General features: G+C 35.8%; 1 protein-coding gene across 1 annotated transcript in view; it reads left to right on the top strand.

The window, feature by feature from the left end:
- TBCK (TBC1 domain containing kinase) overlaps positions 1-24,068 on the top strand; it is an 88,572-nt gene that overhangs the window by 24,794 nt on the left and 39,710 nt on the right. Inside the window, exons 7-22 of the mRNA XM_053976490.1 lie at positions 367-427; positions 1,782-1,843; positions 2,585-2,646; positions 3,006-3,154; positions 4,074-4,212; positions 5,601-5,700; positions 7,565-7,614; positions 7,955-8,084; positions 8,895-8,993; positions 10,219-10,281; positions 11,131-11,257; positions 11,820-11,870; positions 12,579-12,662; positions 14,878-14,963; positions 21,045-21,081; positions 22,463-22,624. Coding sequence (XP_053832465.1) covers positions 367-427; positions 1,782-1,843; positions 2,585-2,646; positions 3,006-3,154; positions 4,074-4,212; positions 5,601-5,700; positions 7,565-7,614; positions 7,955-8,084; positions 8,895-8,993; positions 10,219-10,281; positions 11,131-11,257; positions 11,820-11,870; positions 12,579-12,662; positions 14,878-14,963; positions 21,045-21,081; positions 22,463-22,624 — 1,462 coding nt within the window. The remainder of the gene's footprint in view (positions 1-366; positions 428-1,781; positions 1,844-2,584; positions 2,647-3,005; positions 3,155-4,073; positions 4,213-5,600; positions 5,701-7,564; positions 7,615-7,954; positions 8,085-8,894; positions 8,994-10,218; positions 10,282-11,130; positions 11,258-11,819; positions 11,871-12,578; positions 12,663-14,877; positions 14,964-21,044; positions 21,082-22,462; positions 22,625-24,068) is intronic.

Here is a 24,068-nt window from a genome sequence, read left to right as displayed (position 1 = left end):
TACCTGGACAGTACTGGTTGTTCAAGGAATAGCATGCATTTCAGTATGTAGGATACCTGGTATATGTGTTAACTATGAAGGATAGTTACCTGTGGAGCCACAAGGATCTGGCTGCAAGGCAGTTCCATTTAAGAGAAGTTATCAGTGATACATATTTGCTATATCATGATGTGAAACTGTTTCTGCCATAGTTGGGATAAATAAGGGTTTTTGTTCTTACATATAGTTTTGATATGTCTAAAATTCACACGTGGAAGCTTATTTCACTGGTTTTGTATAAAGATGGGATACAGTGTTATCTAAATGTTTTCATGTAGTAACTGTTTCTTTCAAATTCAAGTGTAATTTGACTTTGTTGTTTTTTAGGGGAGAAAGTTATTTCAGAGTTTGGAGATAGCAGAAAGATTGAAATTTATACTTATGTTAGGTAAGTAGCACAAAATCAATTTTTCAAATTTCCAAGCAGCTCTATGATTAAGAGCTTTACAGGACTAATCAGCTTATGATGGTCAGACCTAAAGCACTTTACCTTTGTCATCTTTCATCTACAGATTTAAATAGACATTTGTAGAGTGTTGCTTCTCTAGGGAAAGTATGGAGCTAGATGCCAGGGAAAAAAACTTGGGAAGAGCTGGCAGTATATTGGAGTAAGGGCAAACTATTTATATATAAAAATATATATTTAAAATATATATAAAATATATAAAAAATATTTATATATAAAAGATATATAGAAAAATAAAAGACAAGAAGACATCCTCAAGAATGATGGTTGTTTTCCTGGTTATTTGTTGGTTTGTGTTGTAGGAGGTTTCTGAAATGAGTTAGGAATTGAGGAAAACTATCTCCTACAATGGTTGTGTAGTAATGGCCAAGTAGGGAGAAGCAGGACTCAAATAGGAAGACCGAAATAGAGATGAGAAGTACTTTAGTGAACTCAGGCTTTTGTCTCTGGTTTCACCTTCAAACTATAAAACATCACTGCACAAGTGAATTTTGGCTTAATGTAGATGAGTCCAGAAGTGGGACTATCCTTGCAGTTTTTAAAACTTGATTTCTGGTGGTGTTTATGTATAAACCATGGGAAGGGGAAAGGCATGAGTTTGCAAATTGAAGCAGTAAGTTATCATTATCCAGAGCAAACAGCAATACTGTTAAAATTAATTGCTCTCAGGAGAAATATCTTTTTCATTCAGCAGCTAGCGCTTGAGTGCTGAAATTCTGACTGCTTTGGGGATTTGGTAACAAGGCTTCCTGAGGCATCTCCATACACTTCAATCTGAATTCAAGTTGTTGGTTTATCTGCTGAAAAGCATTCAGGTCTTGACTTGGGAATTATTTGTTCAATAAAGTAGTGCCAAGAAATTCTAAAATACTGCTAATATTATATGCAAGGAGCAACAGAGCCAAAAATTACTTCAAGATTCATGTAGGTACCCTTGAGTTCTTCCAAGGATTTATTTTTAAAATTTTTTTATTTATAAGTTGAAAGACTGTTTTACTTTATTTGGCAGAGACTGACACTCTGGGCTAGGCCTGTAAGTAGATACTCACTGTTACCTTCGATGTGCTACTTAACATTCCTAGGCTTCTGTCTGCATAGATTATAAAAATTTTCATTTCTGATTTTGATAATTCACTTTCAAGTGATGTGGCAGCATCAGTAAAAAGCCAAAATTAAGTGCTTTTTATTTGCGTGGGCATTTATCTGTTATCCTATTTAATTGTTATCACTTTATTAATAATCTTTAACTTTTTGTTGTTCTGTTTGTTTTCCAAAGGCTGTGTAGATGATATTGTAACTGTATTGGCTGAAGAACATGGTTGCCTTGATATTATTAAGGTTTGTGAAACTCATTTGCTCTTCTATGCTGTCTTACCCAGAATATTTTATTATTGCTGCATAGTATTTTGCATATTTATTTTTTTAATTCATTTGGTCACTTACTGTATTGCAGTATGATGAAAAATTTTTAAGTCCAAAGTACATATCTAAGATCCTTTCAAATAGCCAGCACTGGTAATATTGTTTCTTAAAATTGCTGTCAGTCTCAGTAAATGTTAACACTGAATAGTTTAAAAAGCTATAAATTTTCTTTAAAGTTTTGGTGATTAAGTATTTTTCTTCCAGAAATTAAATCTTCATTCTGGTCCACTTTACAGATTCTGATAGTGTAGGTTTATATAGTTCAACTTTTCTTTACCCACAAAAATGATTACTGAATTTTAGTGTCTGTATATTTTGGGACATTATATGAAAGAGTTCTGATTGTTAGCAGAAGGAAGTGGTGAGGTACTGCATTACTTCCAGCAGGGAACAGAATATCTAAATTAGAAAAATGAGTAAAAGACTGCATACATTGCAAATTTTTCAGATTTTTTTCCCCTAAATGTAAGACTGGGAGGTGAGAAGAATTGCTTCCCCAGAATTTTGGTCTCACATGGCCAACCTCATGTGCGTAGGTGTGAATTTTATTGCCCTCAAAGGAATTTCCTATATGTTAAAACTTAAGTATGAGCCAAGTGACTTGCTGAATTAAGACAGTAATAAACAGACCTCCTCCATATTTTTCTTATGTTCCAGGACCTTTCTGAAAATGTCATAGCTCTACTGAAGAAATGCCTAACGTTCCAGCCTTCTAAGAGGCAAGTATTCAGTCCAAGGGCCTGGTGAACTCTGTGGGTTACTATGAAATTATTAGAACTATTGCTGAACCTTTTTTTGAAATACTGACATTTGGGCTACCTATAAGAAATTCTCATTTTTTTGCTTTTAAGTGTTTAAAAGAGAGGAATTAGAGGTCTGAATTTGAGCTGTAAACAGACTAGTTTGTTGTGCTGCATGAATTGAAAAACATTGGTAGACATTTTTTTGCTATTAGAATTTCTGAAACCCAATATAATTTAAAATACCTTGCTAATATTCATTACTGGCGACCTTTTTTGCTGAAATGCAGTTTTTTTGGGAGCACTTTGCTCTAATTGTTTTATCCTCTTCTCTTAAGGCCAACTCCAGAGGAATTGCTACATGACAGTTTATTCAGTGAAGTATCCCCACTATATCCTCCCTTCCACAAACCTGCTGGTCTGTTCTCATCTTCTCCAAGGTGTGCCAATTTAACGCTACCTGAAGACATAAGTCAATTATGTAAAGGTAAAAGCAGGTAGGGGGATAAATGTCATTGGAGGGGGAAGGAAAAGAAAGTGTTATTGCGTTTTCTCTCCAACAAATTATTGACAGAGACTGTTAAATGTTACAACACTAGATTAATGCAATAAGTTGTTTAATGGAGGGAGAAATGGACAAACATGTTTTGAGGGATGTCTGCAAGCCAATAGAGTCAAGTCTTAATTTTATGCTTCAAACTTGGGTAAAATTAACATTGGTATTCAAGTTTATGTTGCCAAAGCAGTGTCAGAATTTGGACACATGCATGTATAAGGTCATTTTTTTCTGCTATGTATAATTGAATTCTGCTAGATCATAACTTAAGGTGATTTTTGGAAGTACTAGAAAGAAAGTCTTTGTGAAAGAGGTCACATTCTGGACTTAAAGATTAAAGTTCTAAGTCTTAAACTACAGTATGTTGAAAATGTTATGGCTCTTAAATCCTCATTAGTTTATTTCTTACGAACTTGGAGATGTTTCGAAGATCTCATCTAGACAAAGATTTTTTGCCTTGTTAGAATGAGTGTGATATATGAAGGGAAGAGCGATTACAGCTACTCAGTAGGAATCACTTGTTTCTTATTTTAAGTCTTAGTGCTATGTACAAAACACTGTTACATTTTTTTTAAAAACACATGGGAAGCAAAAATCCACACTCAAGGTATTCATGTAAGGGGTTCATGGCAAACTGCAGAAATATCTGCATTTTTAATTACTTCTTTCCTTAAATCTCCCTAAAGAGCACTTGCAAAGGAAAGATCACTTTTCCTCTAACTTCACATTAAGGTTATGACCTTTCGAGCAGAACAGTTTTTTTTTTCAACAGTATGTGTTTAGAGTTGTAGAAAGAAATACAAACTGCCTAAAAGGCTGTAATTTATTTTTGTGTCATTTCTCCCAACAGATGAAGATAATGATTACCTAGCAGAAAGATCAGTTGAAGAGGTTTATTATCTCTGGTGTTTGGCTGGAGGAGACTTGGAGAAAGAACTTGTCAACAAGGAAATAATTCGATCAAAGCCACCTATCTGCACACTTCCCAAGTAAGGATGGAGAAAGCACTTTAAAGAGATGGATGGATGGATGGATGGATGGAGAACACTAGTAATTGCAAGAGAACATACTTAGTTTAAAGACCTGTAGATGCGAAAAACACGGAAAATGGCATTCTTGAACTGAAGGAAACTTCCCTCTTACCCAGTTTAAGGCATTATTTGAATGCCTTGTATCTGTCACCTACCTATTGCTTTCTGAGATTTGAAAGTATGTTAGTGAAGTGGAAAATACTGAAATGGGAGTCCCTAAATTTTGCACACTTTGCAATAGCATTAAGTTTTAGTAATAATGTCTCACTGTGCTTCAGAGGGATATTTGTAATTTAATGTTATGTAGCGAATTCTCACATTCTGAATTCCCTTTCACAGAGCAGCAGTACTGCATGGAGAACTCAGTTATTCAGCAGATCAGCTAATTACTTTTTTCAAAATGCTTTGTTTTATGACTTAGAACTCCGTAACAGCATTTTAGTGATTGCTACTTTTATCTTACTGCTGCACATGTTGCAATTTTATGTAGAACATCAATGTTTTAATCCTATGATCTGATCTTAATAGCATAATTAGGTGCTCATATATAACAATCTACTGTTTCTGTGTTTAAAAACCAGATGAAGTATGTGTACAGCCAAAATGCAATATCTTTTAAAAGAAAAATAGTGGAAATAGATTTTAAGTGTTATTTTGGTATCAAAATCAGTGTGAGATTTTTGAGGGGTTGCTTATTTCTTTGCCCATGAGTGAATGCAGGTGCTTTTCAATTTTGAGGGACTAATATTTTCCATCATACTATCCATCTTGAAGATGAGGAGTTCATTTCAGAAATGTGATCTATCTCTAAGTGACACTGAGAATGCTAGGTTAAATTCTGAAAAACTGTTTCATGTGGTCTATTTAAAAAATATCATAATGGAAAATTTCTGTACACTCTATCTTGGATACATTTGTATCCTTAGATGGACTACAACTGAAAAGGTCAGACTTTTGCTTGGGGTTTTTTGTCATGATGGGAACTGCCTTTTGTATGATGAGAATATTTTATTTTTGCTTTTCTGTGTGCTTTTCTCGCCTGTTCTGTGCGAGATCAAGGAATAAAAGGGGTTATTAATCCTGTATCTCATAACTCTTTCTTTATGTGCAAAGCAAAGTTATAGAAAACCTGAAATGTGCCATTTCACAGGAAAAGCTGTCTGAATAACTTAAGGTTATTATACATTCCCTAGATAGCAGATATTGTGCCATGCAGAGTCAATACAGTATACTTCTAAGACCTAATACTTTATTTTAAAGAGGAAACTTCTTGATGTAAGATTTTTTTTCCTAGCTCAAGTCCTGTGTTATAAAATGACCTGATTATTTTGTTCTTGTTTTTAAAGCTTTTTGTTAGAAGATGGTGAGAGCTTTGGGCAAGGACGAGATAGAAGTTCCCTCCTAGATGACACAACTGTGACTTTGTCTCTGTGCCAGCTCCGAAACGTAAGAGTGATATTGTACATTTCTTACGTTCTTCTCTGCAGAAACATTTCTTTAAAGGGAATATGTAACAGCAGCTCCTACTGCTGTTTCTACCAACAGAAGTGCCACTGATTCTGAGAGAACACTTCTCAGTATCCAAGTCAGATTCTGGTTTGTGCTGTTAAATTGCTTTGCCTGCAAAAGCTTAGCAAATTTGATTTGTCTTCTATCCCTTCCTTTCCTCTTTCTCTTACCTGCTTTGTCCCACTGTAGTGCAAATAGTTCTGTACCACTTGATATTCTCCAGGATTGCTACAACTATTTGCTCAAGGAATGTCTTCTGTATGCTTTAATTACTGTCTGTCAGTGGCTCACATTATCCAAAATAAAAAATAAAACAATTCATTTCAGTTTCAGCTCCTCAAAAGTTTTGTACTTAACATTGGATACCATTTTTCCGCTAGTTGGTCATTAATTTTTGGAATATATGGCATGAAATGGCTAGTTCAAAAGATCTCCTCGAAGCATTTTGCAAAAAATACTGTAATGCTGTTTTCTTCATTGGGAAAATCAACACATGATAACTCATGATTTGGCTTGATGTAATGATCAGTTACAAGAAATACTGCATATATCACTGAAATGTTTTCATTGTTTACATGTCTTTGCTCATGTAGAGCTTTATTGCTGTCAGATTGGGAAACTATGCTGCACTGTTTGCAGCTTGCTTTTTATAGTAGCAAATTCAATTCTGTCAGGTTCTTTTTGAAAAACTCTTTTCATAATACAGGGGTAGGACAAAAAAGAAGGTGACTCCTGTCTCTGCCACCTTAATATTGGAGGTAGTGTGTCAAACGCTGTGTAAACACATTTCTTCAGTAGAACTTTGCACTGCTTCAGACAAATGCATCAAGGCAGACCAAAGAGCTGGGTTATTTTCTTCTGTTGATCAGTAGGGCTTGCAAGGCAGGAGGGAGGTTAAAAATATACAAGATCTATTTTAAACATAATACACACTGCAGCTTCTGTTGTTCTCACTAGAGGGCAGTTTTTTAAGGTTTTTTTTAAACATTTTGATCTGTGATTTTAGATATTGCTGTCTACTTCTATAAATGCAGCAGGAAATAATTACATACTGAAGTTTCATTTTGTGGAAGATGCAAGACTGAACCTTGCAGCTTTAGTTGAAATAAGTTTTTGAAGTTGCGCAATTTTTCAGGCACCTTTTATAGGGCAGTGCATGTTGCTTATAATCAAAAGAGGAGCAGTACTGAGTAAACAGAGAATAAATTCTTCTGTCAGCCCCAAGAGGAACAGGCTGTGTGCTGTGTGCCTGCAAGTTAAGGGCTGAACTGCAAAACAGAGCACTGCAGGGAACATGGCATTAAACATTAATCATGCACCATAAGAGGTCTGAAAGCTTCAGTCAAAAACCCAGCCATGTTTGTCTGTCACCTTGCTGAGTGTATTTCCTAAAAGGAATTCAAGTTTGCATAACTTCTGCCCTGATTAGAACCATAAAAGCAAATTTGCAGTTACTTTGCAGCTACTTGGATAGGAAGTCGATGTAGAAAAATGAGGAAACAACAAACTATGTAATACTATAGATCTATTAATCCATGGTGCCTATAAACTATTTTTATGTGGAAATAGGTTTATGGATATCTTTAGGCAGGAGAACTTCCATCAACTCCAAAAGGTTTTATTGCCGAATAAACAATATGCTTCATTGCTGGCAAAGGACTGAGCTAATGCTTGGGTCTCAAGGCAAGTTACTGAATTAGACAAACTAATTGCTATTTAATAGCTTTTGTATTCCACTAAGATTTCCACTTGAATTCTGAGCAGCATTCTGATAACAAATTATTTTTCTTCCTCCTTTCAGAGACTGAAGGATGTTGGTGGAGAAGCATTTTATCCATTGCTTGAAGATGAGTAAGTATGTGTGTAAATCAGTACATCTGTAACACACTGAATTTTGAGTTATTAGTTTTATTTGAGTGGCACACTGCATAACTAAACACAACTGCCTCTCAAAAGCAAAACTAACGTGCCTTTGTTTGGCTCTGAAAGTCAAGAGCTGATAAACATGCTGCACTTCAGGCCCTGATACCAAACTGAGGATCTTAGCCTCTGTCCTGGAAATCAATTGTTTGTGTTGAATATTCAAAATTATTAGTTTATTCTTGTTTCTGACTAAGAAATGCTTCAAGTATTAATTCTTTTCAGTGATTTGTTTTTCTTGCTGTCCACTATTACTGCCCTTTTTTTCCAGCCAGCCAGCTTTACCTCATTCCAATAGTAGCAATGAGCTCTCTGCAGCTGCTACTCTTCCTCTGATCATCCGGGAGAGGGACACGGAGTACCAGCTAAATAGAATTGTCCTGTTTGACAGGCTGTTGAAGGTATGGAGTCCTTGTGATGCTGGATAATTGCATTTGGTCTGTTAATTGGAAGATTTTGAAAGACCAAGTAATTGTAAAAGGAAGCAGAAGTACAAGAGACCATAGTAGGAAAGGGGGAAGGAAAAAACCTTTCAGAAGTATAAGAAGATTGAAAATAAAAACAGAACAAATTATTCTCAGTACTGGTGAATATAAAAGTGGATTTTAAGGTATTCACGTGGAAATAGAGCTGCTGCTAATACTGGTTATTTACTGATGAAAATAATTTTACATCCTTTATTTCATAATAGACTAAGCTATTATAGGTATAAATATGCCTGTAACTTTTCTACATTTCCAAGTAGTAAATGGCAATGGCATGGCAATGCCATATTATAAATGTGAGGTTTATACTGGATAAAGGAATAGCAGCCCCTAATTTACATATATGGAGAGAGATAGCCTGTTTAAGAATGAGAGAGCTGATGCATATTATCAAGGATAAACGAAAAATGTTTAATAAAACCAAGATGGATACATACTATGAAAAGAAAGTTAATGAAGAAAAAATGAAGAAAATAGTACAAATTTGGATTAGTAGATCTATCTAGTATATACCAAAGCACATGAATCCATTTATGAGAAAGAGCAGATATTTTAACATCAAACAGTAGTCTTTCATCCAGGCCTTCCAGTTAGGGATTAAATTCACTTCTTGTGAAGCTTGTATTTGCTGCTTTCATTTGGGGAAAGACTGTCCCATGTTTGGAATTTGAATTGTTTCAGTTACCTGATAACATTTTTTTTGTGGTTAATCTCTTCTCTTTGAAGGCCTACCCATACAAGAAAAACCAAATTTGGAAAGAAGCCAGGATTGACATCCCTCCCCTTCTGAGAGGCATAACCTGGGCTGCCTTGTTGGGTGTTGAGGTAAGGGTGTTCAGAGAAGTTCCAGTACTGACTGGGGATGGAGTGTGTTAGGAAGGGGATTGAAAAGGAAGCTGGAGTGTGTTTAAAGATGTGGCAGGTAGGTTACTGGAATTTCAAACAAAATGAGTTACGAAATTTTGCAAATAAAGATGATGTTCTGACAAACTTGCTTCTTTTCTGTAAGGTTATTTGATTTCAGAAAGCGTATGTGAACTTGACTGCCTTTAATTTTGATTATTATTTTCAGTGGAAAGTAATATCCTGACATGTGGTAGTTAACTGAGTTTTTTTGTTTTGATTTTTAATATTTTGACAAATGCAGTTGACAGTCCTTCTGCTCCAGCAGTAGTTGAACAAAACAGGAGAAAACACATGAAGTGTCTTTTTCTTACCTACCAATCAATACACTTCCCAGAAAGAATGGAGACTAAGTCAATCAAATACAGTCCTTTTGGACAATGGAATGTCCCAGAAATGAGGGGTCCTCACAGAATTGCTGGACTACGCAGCTTTTGGATTTACCTTGCTTGCAATCCTGCAGCAGCAGATCATAAAGATTCTTAGAGATAACACATCCTAGGTTATTCAGGAGATTTAGCTTAGGATGTGATCATCTGAGTACTATATAATATGATCAACAAAAAAAAAGCTGTAAAGGTGGAGAAAAACTGCTGGTCGGGCTTGTAATCTGAGTCTTAGGAAATGAGTTAATTCTCATGCTTCAGCAACTTGCCATCTGTAAAATATGGGTGTTTCCCTGTCCCATAACATTAAAATGGACTTGTTAATATTCCTGCCTTGGGTTTTATGCATGGACTGGCTACTTAAGTCAATTTGGCAATATCAATTAACAGGCAGCTGGATTCAGTGCCTTTAGAAATGATGCTGAAAGCCACTTGCCGGTGGCTGAGGTAAGCACTGTATTTAAACTGAGAGCATCTCTTGACTTGAAAATGGGAAACTAGAAAGTGCATAGCTTTCTGTGTAAACAACTGAAAATGACTGAAGATCATGCTGAGGAGATCTATAGGAAGGTCTGTATGTCTTGAGTTAGTAACAGAATAAAGATGGTTTCGTTGAAATTAAGCTGTTGGAATCTTCTGTTCTTCTGCTAACTAAAGTTCCTAACAAAAACAGTCAGCTTCTCATATCAGCATGTACATTGTCATATGCACTTATGTTGGTGAGGGCTTTCTAAATTCAAATATTCTTATTCCACATTTAGGGTGCCATAGAAGCAAAATATGATGCCATTGATAAAGACACACCGATTCCTACAGACAGACAAGTAAGACTTACGGTGTTACCAAATATTGTCATTTGAAGATCTTTCCCACCCATCACTTGCCTATTGCAGCACATGTGGTGGATAACAGCAATATGGTTCCCCTTGCCCTCCAGCCTTACACTGTAGCAAAAATCTTGCAAAACAGATCAACACAAGTACTTTAACTCAACTTAAAAAATGGGGAAGCTGAAATCCCTTTTTACTTTATAATCACTGTTTCTGTAGCAGCAAGCAGTGTAGTGAACAATAGTAATGATTTATTGTTAAAAATCCTGGGTTTACCAAATGCTTGTTGTGCCTGTTGGACCTTGTAGCCATAATGCTGAGGTCCTGTAATGTGAGCTATACTTCACAGAAATGGGAGTTTGAGAAATTTGGTTCTCCAAGAAGAGAATGTTCTCAAATGTTCTCTTACCAGACACAAAAAGACATTGCAAACAACAACTGTTCCTTTCAGCTGGGTTAAGAAAAAGTTTCCATCAAATTAGTTGAGAGCTCTGATTTGGTTACCTTTTAGAGCAAAGTAATATTGCCACCTAAAATGAGTCCAGAAGTAAAAAAACTGTAACTGTCATCTGTTTTCAGCCTTTTTCAAGGGCTAGAACCCTTTAAAAAATAAGAGTGCAGAAAAGGAGGAGAAGAAAAAAAAAAAGTCTCTATTTTTAAACTTTGACAATTGTGTTAGGTCCCCTGTCAGTTTTGGTTTTGAGAGTGATGGAGGAAGCAGATCGTATATGATGGTGGTCTGACCTACATATTTTGGCTGACTTCTACTTCTAGTGTTGCAAGATTGCTATAGTGCTGCCCCACTCATCCCAATTTCTCTTTGTATGCTTGGCTGTGGTGCAGATTGAAGTTGATATTCCTCGTTGCCATCAATATGATGAACTGCTGTCATCACCAGAGGGTCATGCAAAGTTCAGACGTGTATTGAAGGCCTGGGTTGTTTCCCATCCTAATTTGGTGTACTGGCAAGGTGAGTTTGACTGGTTGGCAAGGGCAGATAGTTGAATGGAAAGCTTTGATTGACTTAAAAGTACCTCCTGCTTTTCACCCCCACAATATAAGCGTTTTTTTGGATGCTTTCCTTTCTGCTTCCTTTGAAGAATGAATCTGTGGGTTATGGCAAATTTAAATCCTAATAACTTATATTTAATTTGGAATAAAATATTGCCCCATTTTTGTTATATATTCAGTCTTCATAAGTTTCAGTCACTTTATTTTAAAAAGAAAAGTCTGTTGCTTGCTATTAAGCTCCAAGATAATACTGCAAAAGTTGCTGAGTTCTTGGAACAGTAATTGGCATTTCTTGGATGCCTTGGCAGAATAATCAATTTGGCATTATAGCTGAACAATTTGAAATCCTTGCTGTTTTCATGCATATATTTCACAGTTGTTCTCACCATTACTTGTGAAGGCCTGATAATGCAGAACCAGTATCTAGTGTGCAAATTTTCATTATAAATTAATGTCTTTATCCTGTGCATTAAAATAAATGAACTCTTTGTGCTGTTTCTTCATGGCTCTTCTCTCTTTAGGTCTTGACTCTCTTTGTGCACCATTTCTGTACTTGAATTTTAACAATGAAGGTGAGTACATTTTTCTGCAGTGAGCGAAGAAAAGCACAGTCTCTCATCTGTATCTACGTGCAGACAGATGTGTGAATCCACTTAGAGATGGGAAGTTTCTGTATCTACAAAGGAATTTTAAAGCTCTTGTTGTCACAGGTCAAAAGAAATGGTTGGAGTTTTGAAAACTGCATGTGGTGTACTGCTCTTCAAGCAGGGGTTCAAGTACTGTTTATTGCCAAGTGCAATAATTATATATTTTAAAAAGCACAAACAATCTTGAATAGAAAAAGGAAGAAATGCTGCTGTAGCACTTGTATTTTTTCAGTGAAGCTGTAGTTCAGCCTTGCTTAAGGTGAATGTATTATTTGGTAACCTAAGTGTTAAACTGTCAGACAGCTTTGTTCAGAAAAGCTGATGGTAGTTTTGCCTGAAAGTTTCAGATCAGCTTTAAATATATGACCTTTCTCTTTTTAGAATGTGCTTTGTTCATAACAGATGTAATCCAGGATTTTATTGTCTTGTACTTGGCTTTCTTTATATAAGGTCTCTGTGTGGGAAAACTAGTTTCTTGGGACGATGGCTCCTATTATACCTACTGTGCATGCAATCATTTTTGTGTACAGATTGATTTAAGTATTTATGCTTATTATCTGGTTAATAATGAACTTGTTAAGGTGTAATTAAATTCTGCCTCTGTCATTACATCTGTTTTTTTAATTCTTTCAGCTCTGGCATATGCCTGCATGTCTGCTTTTATTCCCAAGTATTTGTATAACTTCTTTCTGAAGGATAATTCTCATGTTATTCAAGGTAAGTTGGTCCCTTTATTTGGTGTAGTTCTAAGAGAAGTAGAATTGTTTCTGGCTATGTAAATACACTTTTTCAAGGGGTTGCAAAATTGGGATGCAGTCAAAATCATGTAACTGTGCAAGAAAATTTGGAACAAAGTAAGTGTTAAGGATTCAGACAGGAGAAAAAATCAAGAAGTGCACACAACACAAAAGTGTTCTATGTAATATCCAGGGTAAGAGTCAGTCCATCCTGCAAAATTGTGAAAGCAGTAAGTAGTCTTTCTAGTGTTACATTGTAAAGGCTTACCTTTAAGGTGATCAGTCATCCTGTTAGAGGAGTTGTTGGACAATAAGGGAAAATGAAGAACAGTACAAACTAGGGGTTCTTCAGAAAATGAAAGTTATAGTATTCAGGAAAATAGGGATTCAAGGGGAATTAATTATTCAATACAGGACAGGAGTTGGAAAACCCTGAGCAATAATGTTCCATAGTTCAGCATTCAACAAGTATTTTGGTAACTTAGATAAATTAAAATGGGAATGTCTGTTCTAATTGAAAAGTTATTTTAAATTTCATGGAAACATGAAAAAAGAATTGTCTCCACCTAGAAAGTCACCTTGGCACAAACTGTCTTGGGAAGATAATTTGTCTTCCAGACAGTCTTTAAAAAACAAAAGAAGCTGTTTCAAAAGCCATTAGTAATTAAAAGAAACAGGTGGTAATTAATGTTTTTAATTGCAAGCAGTTATGAATGTTTATTGAATACCGAGTATCAGCATGGCTTGCTGTCCTTGTATTTCTTTTAAATAAATTCTTTAATATATTTCTTGTGAAACCTGTCAGCTTTAAAGTGTCTGTCATTTTTGTCTTCAAGGAAGGTAATTAAGAACTGATCAACAAAACTTTAAAAGCATTTACATATTAGATAATTGGGAGAGAGCTAATGTAAGAAGAGAATGCCAGGGTTAGGAGAGTTTATGTGTAGAAGAAAATGGGTAAGAGGTGTTATGAACTGAATAAAAAATAAAGAAAAATTATTCCAGAGAACATGTTTGCATCCTTTTGTCTGTAAAGAAAGATTGCTTGCAGTAAAGGTCTACAGATGAAAAGAATAAATATGTTCCTCTGGAGACAACTACTTTAGACTTCAAGATTAATAGCTTGGTAAAGACTTTTCTCAAGAGGTTATACTGTTCCATAAAATAATACTTTTGCTCTCTAGGGTTTTCTGATGTTGTTCCTAAGGAACTTTGCAAAAATATGCATCAGCCAAAGTTAGAAATACAGGTCAGTAGGATTCTGTGAAACAAATTAATGTAGGTATTCCTGAGTTCCTGTTCTACATCTGGCACCATCAAGGACTCAGGAAGATTGGACCCTTTAGGGTTCTTTCGTATTCTAATTAATCCTTTCTGGGGCTGTATGTCAAAAAAAAAAAAAGTATAAATAAAGGTTTAAAGGAAGATGCTGTGTCATTTCCCTGCCTTTTTAAGGTAGAGGAAAGGGTTAGGAATATGTCATTTAACTACCCACTGCAGTTTTAGCTGCTTTGTGTCTTCTGTGTAGAAACAAACTGTGAGGAGCATTGAGATGCCAGAACGTTCTGGAAGCAGAGTTTGCATTCTCTGTCTGCTGCTCCCCAGGACTGGCTGTCCATGCCCTAATTGCTCTGTTCTTGGGAACGTGAAGGAATAGGAATTACCATCTGTTACAAAATTGCAATTATTGCCTCTTCAGCTTTCTTCTCACAGAGTGTGTGACAGTGTGGACAAAACTGGGAGAGGGGCAGATCAGAGAAAATCTGTCAGTCCTGTGTTCTGCTGTCTGCTTCTCTTCCAATTAAAAGCAAGTGTTATTTAGACAACTTAATGAAATTGTACCTATCAACCTAATAGGCCAGGCTGAAGATGTAATAAATTTTATCTTTTATGTGGGTATTTCTCCTTGCTGCTTACCTAACAGTCTTTAACTTTGCATATCAAGCATACATCACAACTTAAGTGTGTGCCAAGTCAAACCATTGCTACAAATCCAATTTGAGAAGTACTAAAGAAGAAAAGTTAAGTGTTTCTTCCTCTGTATTGACTCTAACAGTGACAAGGAGTGCAGCAGTGGTATTCACTTGCTATTTTATTGTAGGTTTAAAATGAGTGGCTTTCCTACAGCTCTGTTGTGAGCTAGCAGCATGTGATGGCTTGTGTTTTTGACAACAGTCTTGGATTTGTCATTTCAGAGTACCTGACGGTGTTTTCCCAGATGATTGCATTCCATGATCCAGAGCTGAGTAACCACCTCAATGAAATTGGGTTTATTCCAGATGTAAGTGCTAAGGATCCTTATAAGTATTATCCAAAGGAAATAAAAAATGGAAAATTAGGGAAACTGGGATAAGATGCCTTTCCAAACTGCTTCAGTAGCACTTTGACAAAAGTGAAACTTCCATATTAATAGACCTTCCTGAATATGCTGATAATTTGATTCTTGTTTTACATGCTTTAGTCCTTTCTGTTCTGCTGGGATGGTAAATACAATAAAAATACTACTAGCCCATTATTATAACTTAGATTCATCTTAAAAGGTATATATGCATTTATTTTTGAAATGTGGGTTACTATACAAAAAAATAGTGTACTCATAAAGTGCTAATAGCAAAATTAGTGCATCTAATTAAATGCTGTTGATTAGCACAAATTATATATTATATTGCAAGTTATAGAAAAAGTCCGTGATCATCAATCTTGTAGATATGTCAGACCCTGGAAAATGCTAAGCAGTCATTTGCTGGAGTGTGTCTCAAATATGGGACAAGTGCATAACATAGACTCAAGTTTCATACTTCCATTGGAAAAATGAAAACTAAGAACACACCCAAAAAATAGTGGAGAGGATGGGCTTTGTTGGAAAAAGCAAAACCAGGCCTTCTTTAGAGCCTCACTTCTAGCTATCACTGTAAATAGTAAACTTTCCTCCTTTTTTTAGAGAGGTGTGTATAGTCAAGAAAGCCAAAATAAAAATGTTTGTCTGCCTACAAACGATGTTTCTGAAAAGCAGATTTAGGCAAAGCCATAGAGATAACGTTAATTGTTATGGTCTATATCATTCTAGATTTGGCATTTAGAAATTTGATAATTACCAGCTGGTCATAAGAACAGATGATGACTGAGAGGTCAAAATGGAAGAGGATACCTGAACTCAGGAGATGTTGATGTAGAAATGCAAATTTCATAAATAAGAATTTATATGCATTACTTCTATAAGCAATACAAAGTTTAGCTTATCAGAAAAGCCTTATGCTTATTAGGAAATATTTTAAGTTAAAGCAGCAAGACCAAGCCTCTGAAAATCCTTTGTTTTACATCATTCCTAAAAGAATTTGTGGGAGTTTGGGACTGGCAGATACTCATTATCACTTATTGTGATATTGTTTATTAATATTGTAATCAAAAAGAAAGTATATATTTTCATTTGTAGAGAGTGCTTTTAATTTAATAATGTTATTTGGCTAATACAAATTTAGGTGTAACAGGTGGTGTTAAAATGAGCAGAAGAGAAAGCCAGTGTATTGCCTAATAAAGAGAGGAGTTTGAGAAAGCCACATGTATTTCAGATGACACATCTGCAGAGGACAAGTGGGAGGAAGATGAAAGGAAAGTGAGGAGAAGGGGGAGTATTTATCTGTAGAAAGCCTAAATATTTGGGTAGATGAAGTGCAAGGGTTAACAGCAACATTTAAGTTCCTGAGGGAGAATCAATTTTGCAGCATCACTATATAAATGCATTTGATGCTTATTTAAAGGCTGCAGATGACCAAAACAATTCTCCTGTGTATTTTGTCCAGGATGCTATGTTCCCACCAAAGAGTTAGAGATGTACTTTTCCTGACCACCTTACAGGTCCTTGTGTGGGCTACTAATCTGTGCCAGAGCTCAGTAGCAACCCATCTTGGTTCTTATCTAATATTTCAGCAGCTCCTTGTGTCTGCCTATGCAGTAATAATTCTCCACTGAAGCCTTCCAAGGTACAAGTCAGATGGAATAGTTTGGAATCACATGTTTTGCTATATTTTAGTTTCTGTTGTGCTAGTCATTGGACAGTACATGAGCCTTGTCTCTAAAGCTGATAATCTATAGACTATTAGGTAATATAGTAAACAATTGCAAAAAAGGAATATATTTTTTTAAACTCTTGCATTGAATAAAAGTGCAAGTTCTAAAATTAACCTCTGAAAAGAGTTTGTCCTTTCTGAATTATCTGTCAGGGTTCAGATTCTTTTTAGTAAGTAAAAGTTGTTCTGCCTTTTAGATTAGTCAGAGAGGTGATTTTTTGTGACTGTAACAAGGCAGCATAGGATCCATCAAGGTGAAGGATATGCACTGTAGTAATGAGATCTGAACCAGAGTTTCGTGCTTGAGTACTAATCCTATCAAAGTAAACCCTGATTAATCTTTCATCATTGAAATGCTGGCTCTGCTGCAGGGAAGATTGTGTTCCTGGCACCCTTCTCATTTGCTTCAGGTCACGTAGCTCCCAGAATATTGAACACTGCTGAAGCTTGAGTCGTTGTGAATATTATTAGCTGATGTGGTGCCTGGATTAAGTACATTGCTGTGGCTATGTGATTTACATATAAATAGAGGGATAATATATACAGTGAATCTTACAGTTCTCCTTTGCTCACTTTCTGGAAGTTTATACTCTTCCCCGCCCTATAGAATGCTGTATAAAACATTCCTTATTTTACTGACTAATTCTGACCCTAAACAGCAGACCATGTTAAAGAAGAAAATGAAGAAAAACAAAGAAGTGTACAATGTTGCTAAAAGTGCAGCAATTGACATAAATTACTCTAAAGCACTTTCAGTTGTGAATTATGGAAGGTAGACACAGTTCTCATCTATCCACTAACACAGAAGGCAAACTGATTGCCGTTCATTAATATCATTGTGCTGAAGCTGCTGGCACAGGTAGATACCTTAGCTTGGTTTTGGTGATATACATGAGGTGTCAGTAATAGAGTTTCATCTTAAAAATCCTGCCCTTGAAGTACTTTCTCTGTTTGTCCTGTTACACAATTACCTGAAAACGAATTGCTGATATTTTTATCTTGGGAAGAAAGTGATCATTCTTCAAATTTTGTTTGTGTAGGTACATATAGGTGGGTAGAATCTAATATTAAAAATGTGACTCAATTTGCCTGATCTTCTGCACCTTTCTGAAGCCTTTAAATATATGATTGTCACCATATAGGATTGAAGCTGTCTGTGTGTCTGATTTTCAAATGTGGAGCAGGAAGGTGAAAGAACTTCATAAGAATAGACAATTTCCTTTGGAAGGGATCTACAAGGTTCGTGTAGTCCAACTGCCTGGCCACCTCAGGGCTAACTTAAAGTGTGCTGATAAAGGGCATTCTCCAAATGCCTCTTAAACACTGACAGCCTTGGGCATCAACCACCTCTCTAGGAAGCTTCTTCCAGTGTTTCCACCTTCTTGGTAAAGAAAGGCTTCCTAATGTCCAATCTAAATCTCCCCTGGTGCAGCTTTGAACTATTCCAACACATCCTGTCACTGGATCCAGGGAGAAGAGCTCAGCATTTCCCTCTCCAAATCCCCCCTGCCCCCGCAAGAAGATGTAGAAAGCAAAAAACTAGTTTTTATTAACAACTGAAAATTAAAGCAAAAAGTAGCAGTTGGGACAGTTGTTAGAACAACTCAGCAAAATAAAATTCTGATTATTGTTGGACAATATTGTTTCACACGTGCATCAAACAGGAAAAAAAGGGACAGGCATTTAATAGACAGCAGAAAAAAACACCCAAACCTCTTTATCTTTGGATTTGGCACCTCATATAAACTGCAATATGTGATACAGCTAAAGTATATACAGAAAAAAAAAAAGTTATGCTTTTTCTGTATAACTTATTATTGAAGGGAGTTTTTCCTCTGATTTTAACAAATATAATGATTTAAGACAAGGAGGTGTTTGTAAGCCTGAAGAAGTTATGAATGCTATGAGTAAGCAAGTAAAGGAAAGGCAGAACATGGGTGACATTAGTCCCTGATGCAAAGCAAAATTATAATTATGGCACTGTTCCTCTCAAGGTCTCTCTAAGAAACGATGTGTTGGTTTTACAGGCTCTTTTTTTTAATGTGGCTTATTCTCAGGTTGTTCCGGCTGTTCAGATGCTACTTTGATTACACATTAGCTCCGGAGAGTTAAGTGTCCAGTAAAACCAGAGCCCCCTTCGGTTTCAGGGTTCAGCGCTGAAGGGTTGAAATCCTCTTTTCCCGGAGCCCGTTGTTCCGGAGGCGCGGCGCGCTGCTGTTCCGGGCGGCGGCCGCTGGAGGGCACCATTCACTAGCGCTGCGTGCACTCCTGGTCCCGAGCGCTGCGCTGCGGTCGGAGCGGCTCCTCCTCCCTTTCGCCGCCACCGGCGAGTAATGCCGCCCGCTGTGCCTTCCCTTGCCTTCGGGCTTACCAGCACCTCCTTGCGTAAAGCATTCTTTTTGTTAAAGTCAGAGGAAAAACTCCCTTCAATAAAAGCTCGCCTGAGTCCTTCTACTTAAATTGTTTGACCTGCTTTATCATGTCACTGCTGATGCGTTTGGTGAGGGTGGTTAAGAGAAAAGCAGTGATTTTCCTTGTGATTACCTTTTAATAATCTTCGAAACTTCACATTTCATGTATTTTCTTGTTTATTTCTGTGTAACTGCATGCATGATAGAGGTATTTGTGAAATTAGGAGAAAATGAGGATCTGCTTTGGTAAAACATTTTCATCATATATATGAAAAGGAGGAAATAATTGCTTCTAAAAATCAAGGAAATAAAGTGGTTTATATCATAGGTATCTCCAAGCAAAGAGGAACCTCAGGACACTAGGTTTGTTTTACTACTGCATGGGAAGCAAGGTATTGCATGCAAACATATAGATAAACAGGTATTATCTGATCACAACCACTGCAGGGGATATTTCAGGGAACAAGATATGTTATTATTCCTAGAATGCCATCTATTTAAAACATGACATAGATATACTCAGGGAAATAGTATGATTCTATTATAAGATTAATATGGTGATAGAAATTGATTTGGTTTGGATTTTGAACACTTAAAATCAATTGGTGGGCTGGAGGTCAAGCTTCATAAAAGCCTGCTGAATATTAAAACTGTTGAACAGGTCATTGAACCTTCCTTAGTTTAGGGTTCAAATCAGTATGGTTCAGATCTCAATCACTCAGATGAAGGCATAGGAATATAATTTAGAGCTGTGCTAAGAAGGTTTTTTAGCAAATGTGTACATCATTTAGTCAGATCCATAACCCAGTTCAGAGTTTATGGAATAAGAAGTAATTTATTAACATTATATCAGTTATGTTTTCTGCTACTCATTTGTTTACTTCCAGGAAAAGCTCAATAGGAGGATTAATTTGCACTTTTTATGAGTTAAAAAGTAATATATTAAGCTTTATGTTTAACTGTAAATCTTCATAGCACATGAGCTATGCAGCTGAGTAAAATTTAACAATGATCGTCTCGCTCTTGCATTCCTAATTTGTGGAAGCTTTCTGCGCAATTTGATGTTTCAAGAAAATAGATCCTCTTGCCTTTGCCTTGCTAAATGCATCATTGAAAAATCAGAAATTCTTAAGGTGTCATAAATGCTTAGCTCTTTCTCTGTATGATGTCATAAGTATGAAAGTTTGCAGACTTGAAAGGTTTTTTGTGGCTGTTTCAGCAGCATGAGCCTCGTAGGGGTGTAAGTGCTGAAGCAGGACACCTTTGGGTGACACTGCCCCAAAATGGTCACAGTAGAACTACATAAATGCTTGGGTGTTAGTGAGCGTTTACTGAGAATGAGACTGTCCTTAATTTCTTCACTGGCAAGTATGCATTTTAATAAATACCAGCATAACAGAAAAAGGCAGAGGTGGTTATTTTTTCTCTTGAAAATCATGATTTGAACTTTTAGTTATTTCTATGAAACTATTTTCTTCCATAGTCAAAAAGATATATTAAATCAAATTGGTTTATGCTTTTCCAGGCATCCTTGGCTAATTTTTGCTTACATTATTGAGAATTGCAACAGTTTAGTAGAGCAGGTTTTTGAGTTCTTTAAGACTTTGGAGGTTATATTTTTGCAAACCAGCCTAGTGAGGGTGGTGATTGTCTTTTCACTGTTTTCAATACAGTGTCACAAACTAATAATTTGAAAAATTTGGTCATGAAAAAATTTTCTGAGGCTAAGAGTTGTGTGATAGAAGATCTGCCACTGCAGTTATTTTCCTTTCTAAATGCATTCATGCAAAATAGACAATTTTTAATGTAGTTGACAATTATCATAGACAACTTAAGTTCTCAAAACTTTTTTTGTCTTCTTCCCCCCATCACCACCTTTGGCAGCTTTATGCGATTCCTTGGTTTCTTACAATGTTTACACGTAAGTATGCTTTTTTTTCCCTCTGATTAAATGCTCTTCTATTTCTTAAGCTTAATTTTTCTCACTTTTCCAGATAAAGCCTTTCTTAATTGGTATAATAGATCATTTAGTAGGATGCTTATAATTTGCAAGGATGTGTTGTGGAACACTCAACAGTGCCTGTCACTTACTTTCTGCCCTGATTTGGTAATAATTAGTATTTTTCCTGTGGTTTTGAGTTGTTGTTATTGTTAGATTATTATATAGTTATTATGTTGTTGTTGTTATTATTGTCTGGATTCTTTTACACATGCAGTATTTAGGGTGTATTCAGAGGAAGCTGTTATCTACTGGAAAAAGATGTAATAATAGTTAAAAAGCAAAACCAAACCACACTACCATCCCCTGCCATCACTCAAATAATGTAAGAAAGAGATTGACTTTGTTTCTGAAGATAATCATGTTTTTGTTGCACATTGACACACTGTTATTCTGGTAGCACTAGTTTACTGTATTTGTGCATGTATATTAGGAAAAAAGAAGAGCTTTCTAATTTGGTGAGTTTTAATTAAAGAGAACAATAAGTCGAGTCTAGAAAGCAATTTAAAAACTTCTTTTCTCAAATTTTTTTTTCATGTCATATCAACATTGGCAGATGTTGAATTTAAATTTTCAAAGTGGCAGAATGAAAAGAGCTGATAGATTATTTCTCTGATGAAATATCAGAGAACTTAATGTGAGCCTCTTGATTGCATTGTCTAAAGATTTTGACTGTAAAGCCCTGGTTCTTGCAGTTGTCCCTGTTTCTATACCCTTCATGAGAACCACCACATTTGGAAAACCAAGGAGATGTTTTCCGTAAGCAATCAAGTGCATTAAAGTCTTAGAACTATTTCATTGGAAGATAGCATATTTTAAGAGAGCCACCTTCAGCTTTATATATAAAATCTTGCTATTTTTAATAGGCTTTTTTCCTTGTCTTTCTTTTATTCTGCCATTTTTTTCTTTATATATGTTCATTTTTTTGTCTAATTGTAAGAAGTTTATCTTATTGATGAACTCATTAATGTCAACTTATTGTGAAAAACTGATATGTATGCCTTAATATGTAATTGTACTATACTAAAAGAAAAATAAATTGCCTAATTCTTGACATACTTGAAATGTGAAAACCCATGTGCTTCCAAGTATTCGTTAAGAAAAGAAGACTGTTGTTTACAGAGTAATCAAAGTGCATATGAACACAAACATGATCCTAAACGGGTTAAGTCCTATTTGCTCCCAAATAAAAAAGAAATCACTCAAGATGGGAGAGGAAAGAAGTACATAGGCAACTCATTAACCCTGTTATTGTGCGTATATGCTTACAGAGTTTTCTTTATTGTGCTTATTCATTATGCAGATGTATTTCCTTTGCACAAAATTTTTCACTTGTGGGATACATTACTGCTTGGAAATTCCTCCTTCCCATTCTGTATCGGAGTTGCCATACTTCAACAGCTGAGGGATCGTCTTCTGGCTAATGGATTCAATGAGTGCATTCTCCTTTTTTCAGACTTGCCAGGTACAGAGAATACTGTTTCTTTCGTTTTTCTCTGTCTTCCCCAGTGTGTTTCTAAATATATGCTTAGAAATCATGGTAGGTTTAGGCAAACTCACTGCCGGAGAGTATAGATCTTAACTACAATTTATTGTAGTTAGTTGAAGTCTTTTGCTGTCATCAGCAAGAATGCAGTAGGATTGTTATTTCCAGGTGAAGATTGGAGTATTTTGTTTTGAAATTTAGAACTATTTAAACTAATTCAGAAGCAACTGTTTGTAGTCATGCCACATACAGATACAATCAGTTTATATGATTTTTTAAATAAATTGAGTGCAATTCTGAATAGTCCTTTTCCTCTTTGGTGCTGGTTTTATCCTATTTTCCCTTTGAACATAATTATACTGTGGAAATAATTAATGTAGAAGGATTAGGGAAAGCAGTATAGGAAGCCATTGGAATTACTCTGTTAAATATTTCTATTTGAAATTTAAAGCTCTCAGAATAACTTTGAAAACTGTATCAGAGCCTGCATGATCATTGTGCAGACATTTTGTGTCTTTGCTCAGTGGGAGGTGATTAACCTATCCATACTAACTGGTCCCTTAGAAAACTACATTGCAGTTAACCACGAAGTTTGGAGCTTCCTTCTGAGCAAGTACCTGGTAAGACAGTCGAGTGCATTTGAACTGAGCAAGCCATGTCACCTGAAAGATGTATTTCAGTTTGTAGTAACATAAGTAGGAAGCCTGGTGCACTCAGAACATGCTTGTATTATGTTCTTGTATTAATTCCCTCCTCTCCTGCTCAGGATCTTAGTAATGTAATACAGGTCTTAGGTCAGAGGTTGGCACTGTTTTAAATGTGTGGCTTTTCTTTAGATAACTCTAACTTTGGGGTAATTCCTGGGCTAATTATGGATTTAGTGAGCTCTTTTTGAACATCCATGTGTGCAATCCAGTAATTCATAATTCATTTAAACAGAAATTGTTCTTCAGATGAACTGAAGAGAATTAAGTTTGGAGGAGAATTTAAAAGGTCTTCTTAAGTGTTGCAGTCTCCACAACTGCAGAGTTTAGAGGTTAGCAGTACTCTAGGATATGGTACCAAGCAGATGAGGCTGAGTTCACAGTTGCATAAGTCAGTAAGTTGATAACTTTGAGTTATCATAAATGAAGCTCTGTGATCTCTTTAAATATTGTTGTCACAAATTGTCTTTCACTGTAAACCCTTCCATATGGCTCTGCATTTCAAAATTTCTCTCCTACTTATTAGTTTGGTATGTACTATGTATTTGCTACTGTATTTTTCAATTTATAAGAAATTTAATTTGGCCATTCCTATTAGAGTAGAATTTTAATTTTCAATATGTATGTTTAGTCATTTCAAATGTTCATGGTAGGTTTAATGGGATATCTACAGATGGCTGAAATGTGAGTGCTAAACTAAAAGATTGGTTCTCTCCCCG

Source organism: Vidua macroura, chromosome 4 (assembly GCF_024509145.1).
Source record: "Vidua macroura isolate BioBank_ID:100142 chromosome 4, ASM2450914v1, whole genome shotgun sequence".
NCBI classification, from domain to species: Eukaryota; Metazoa; Chordata; class Aves; order Passeriformes; family Viduidae; genus Vidua; species Vidua macroura.
The sequence above is the reverse complement of the archived record's forward strand: the minus strand, read 5'-3'. Positions and strand labels throughout refer to the sequence as shown.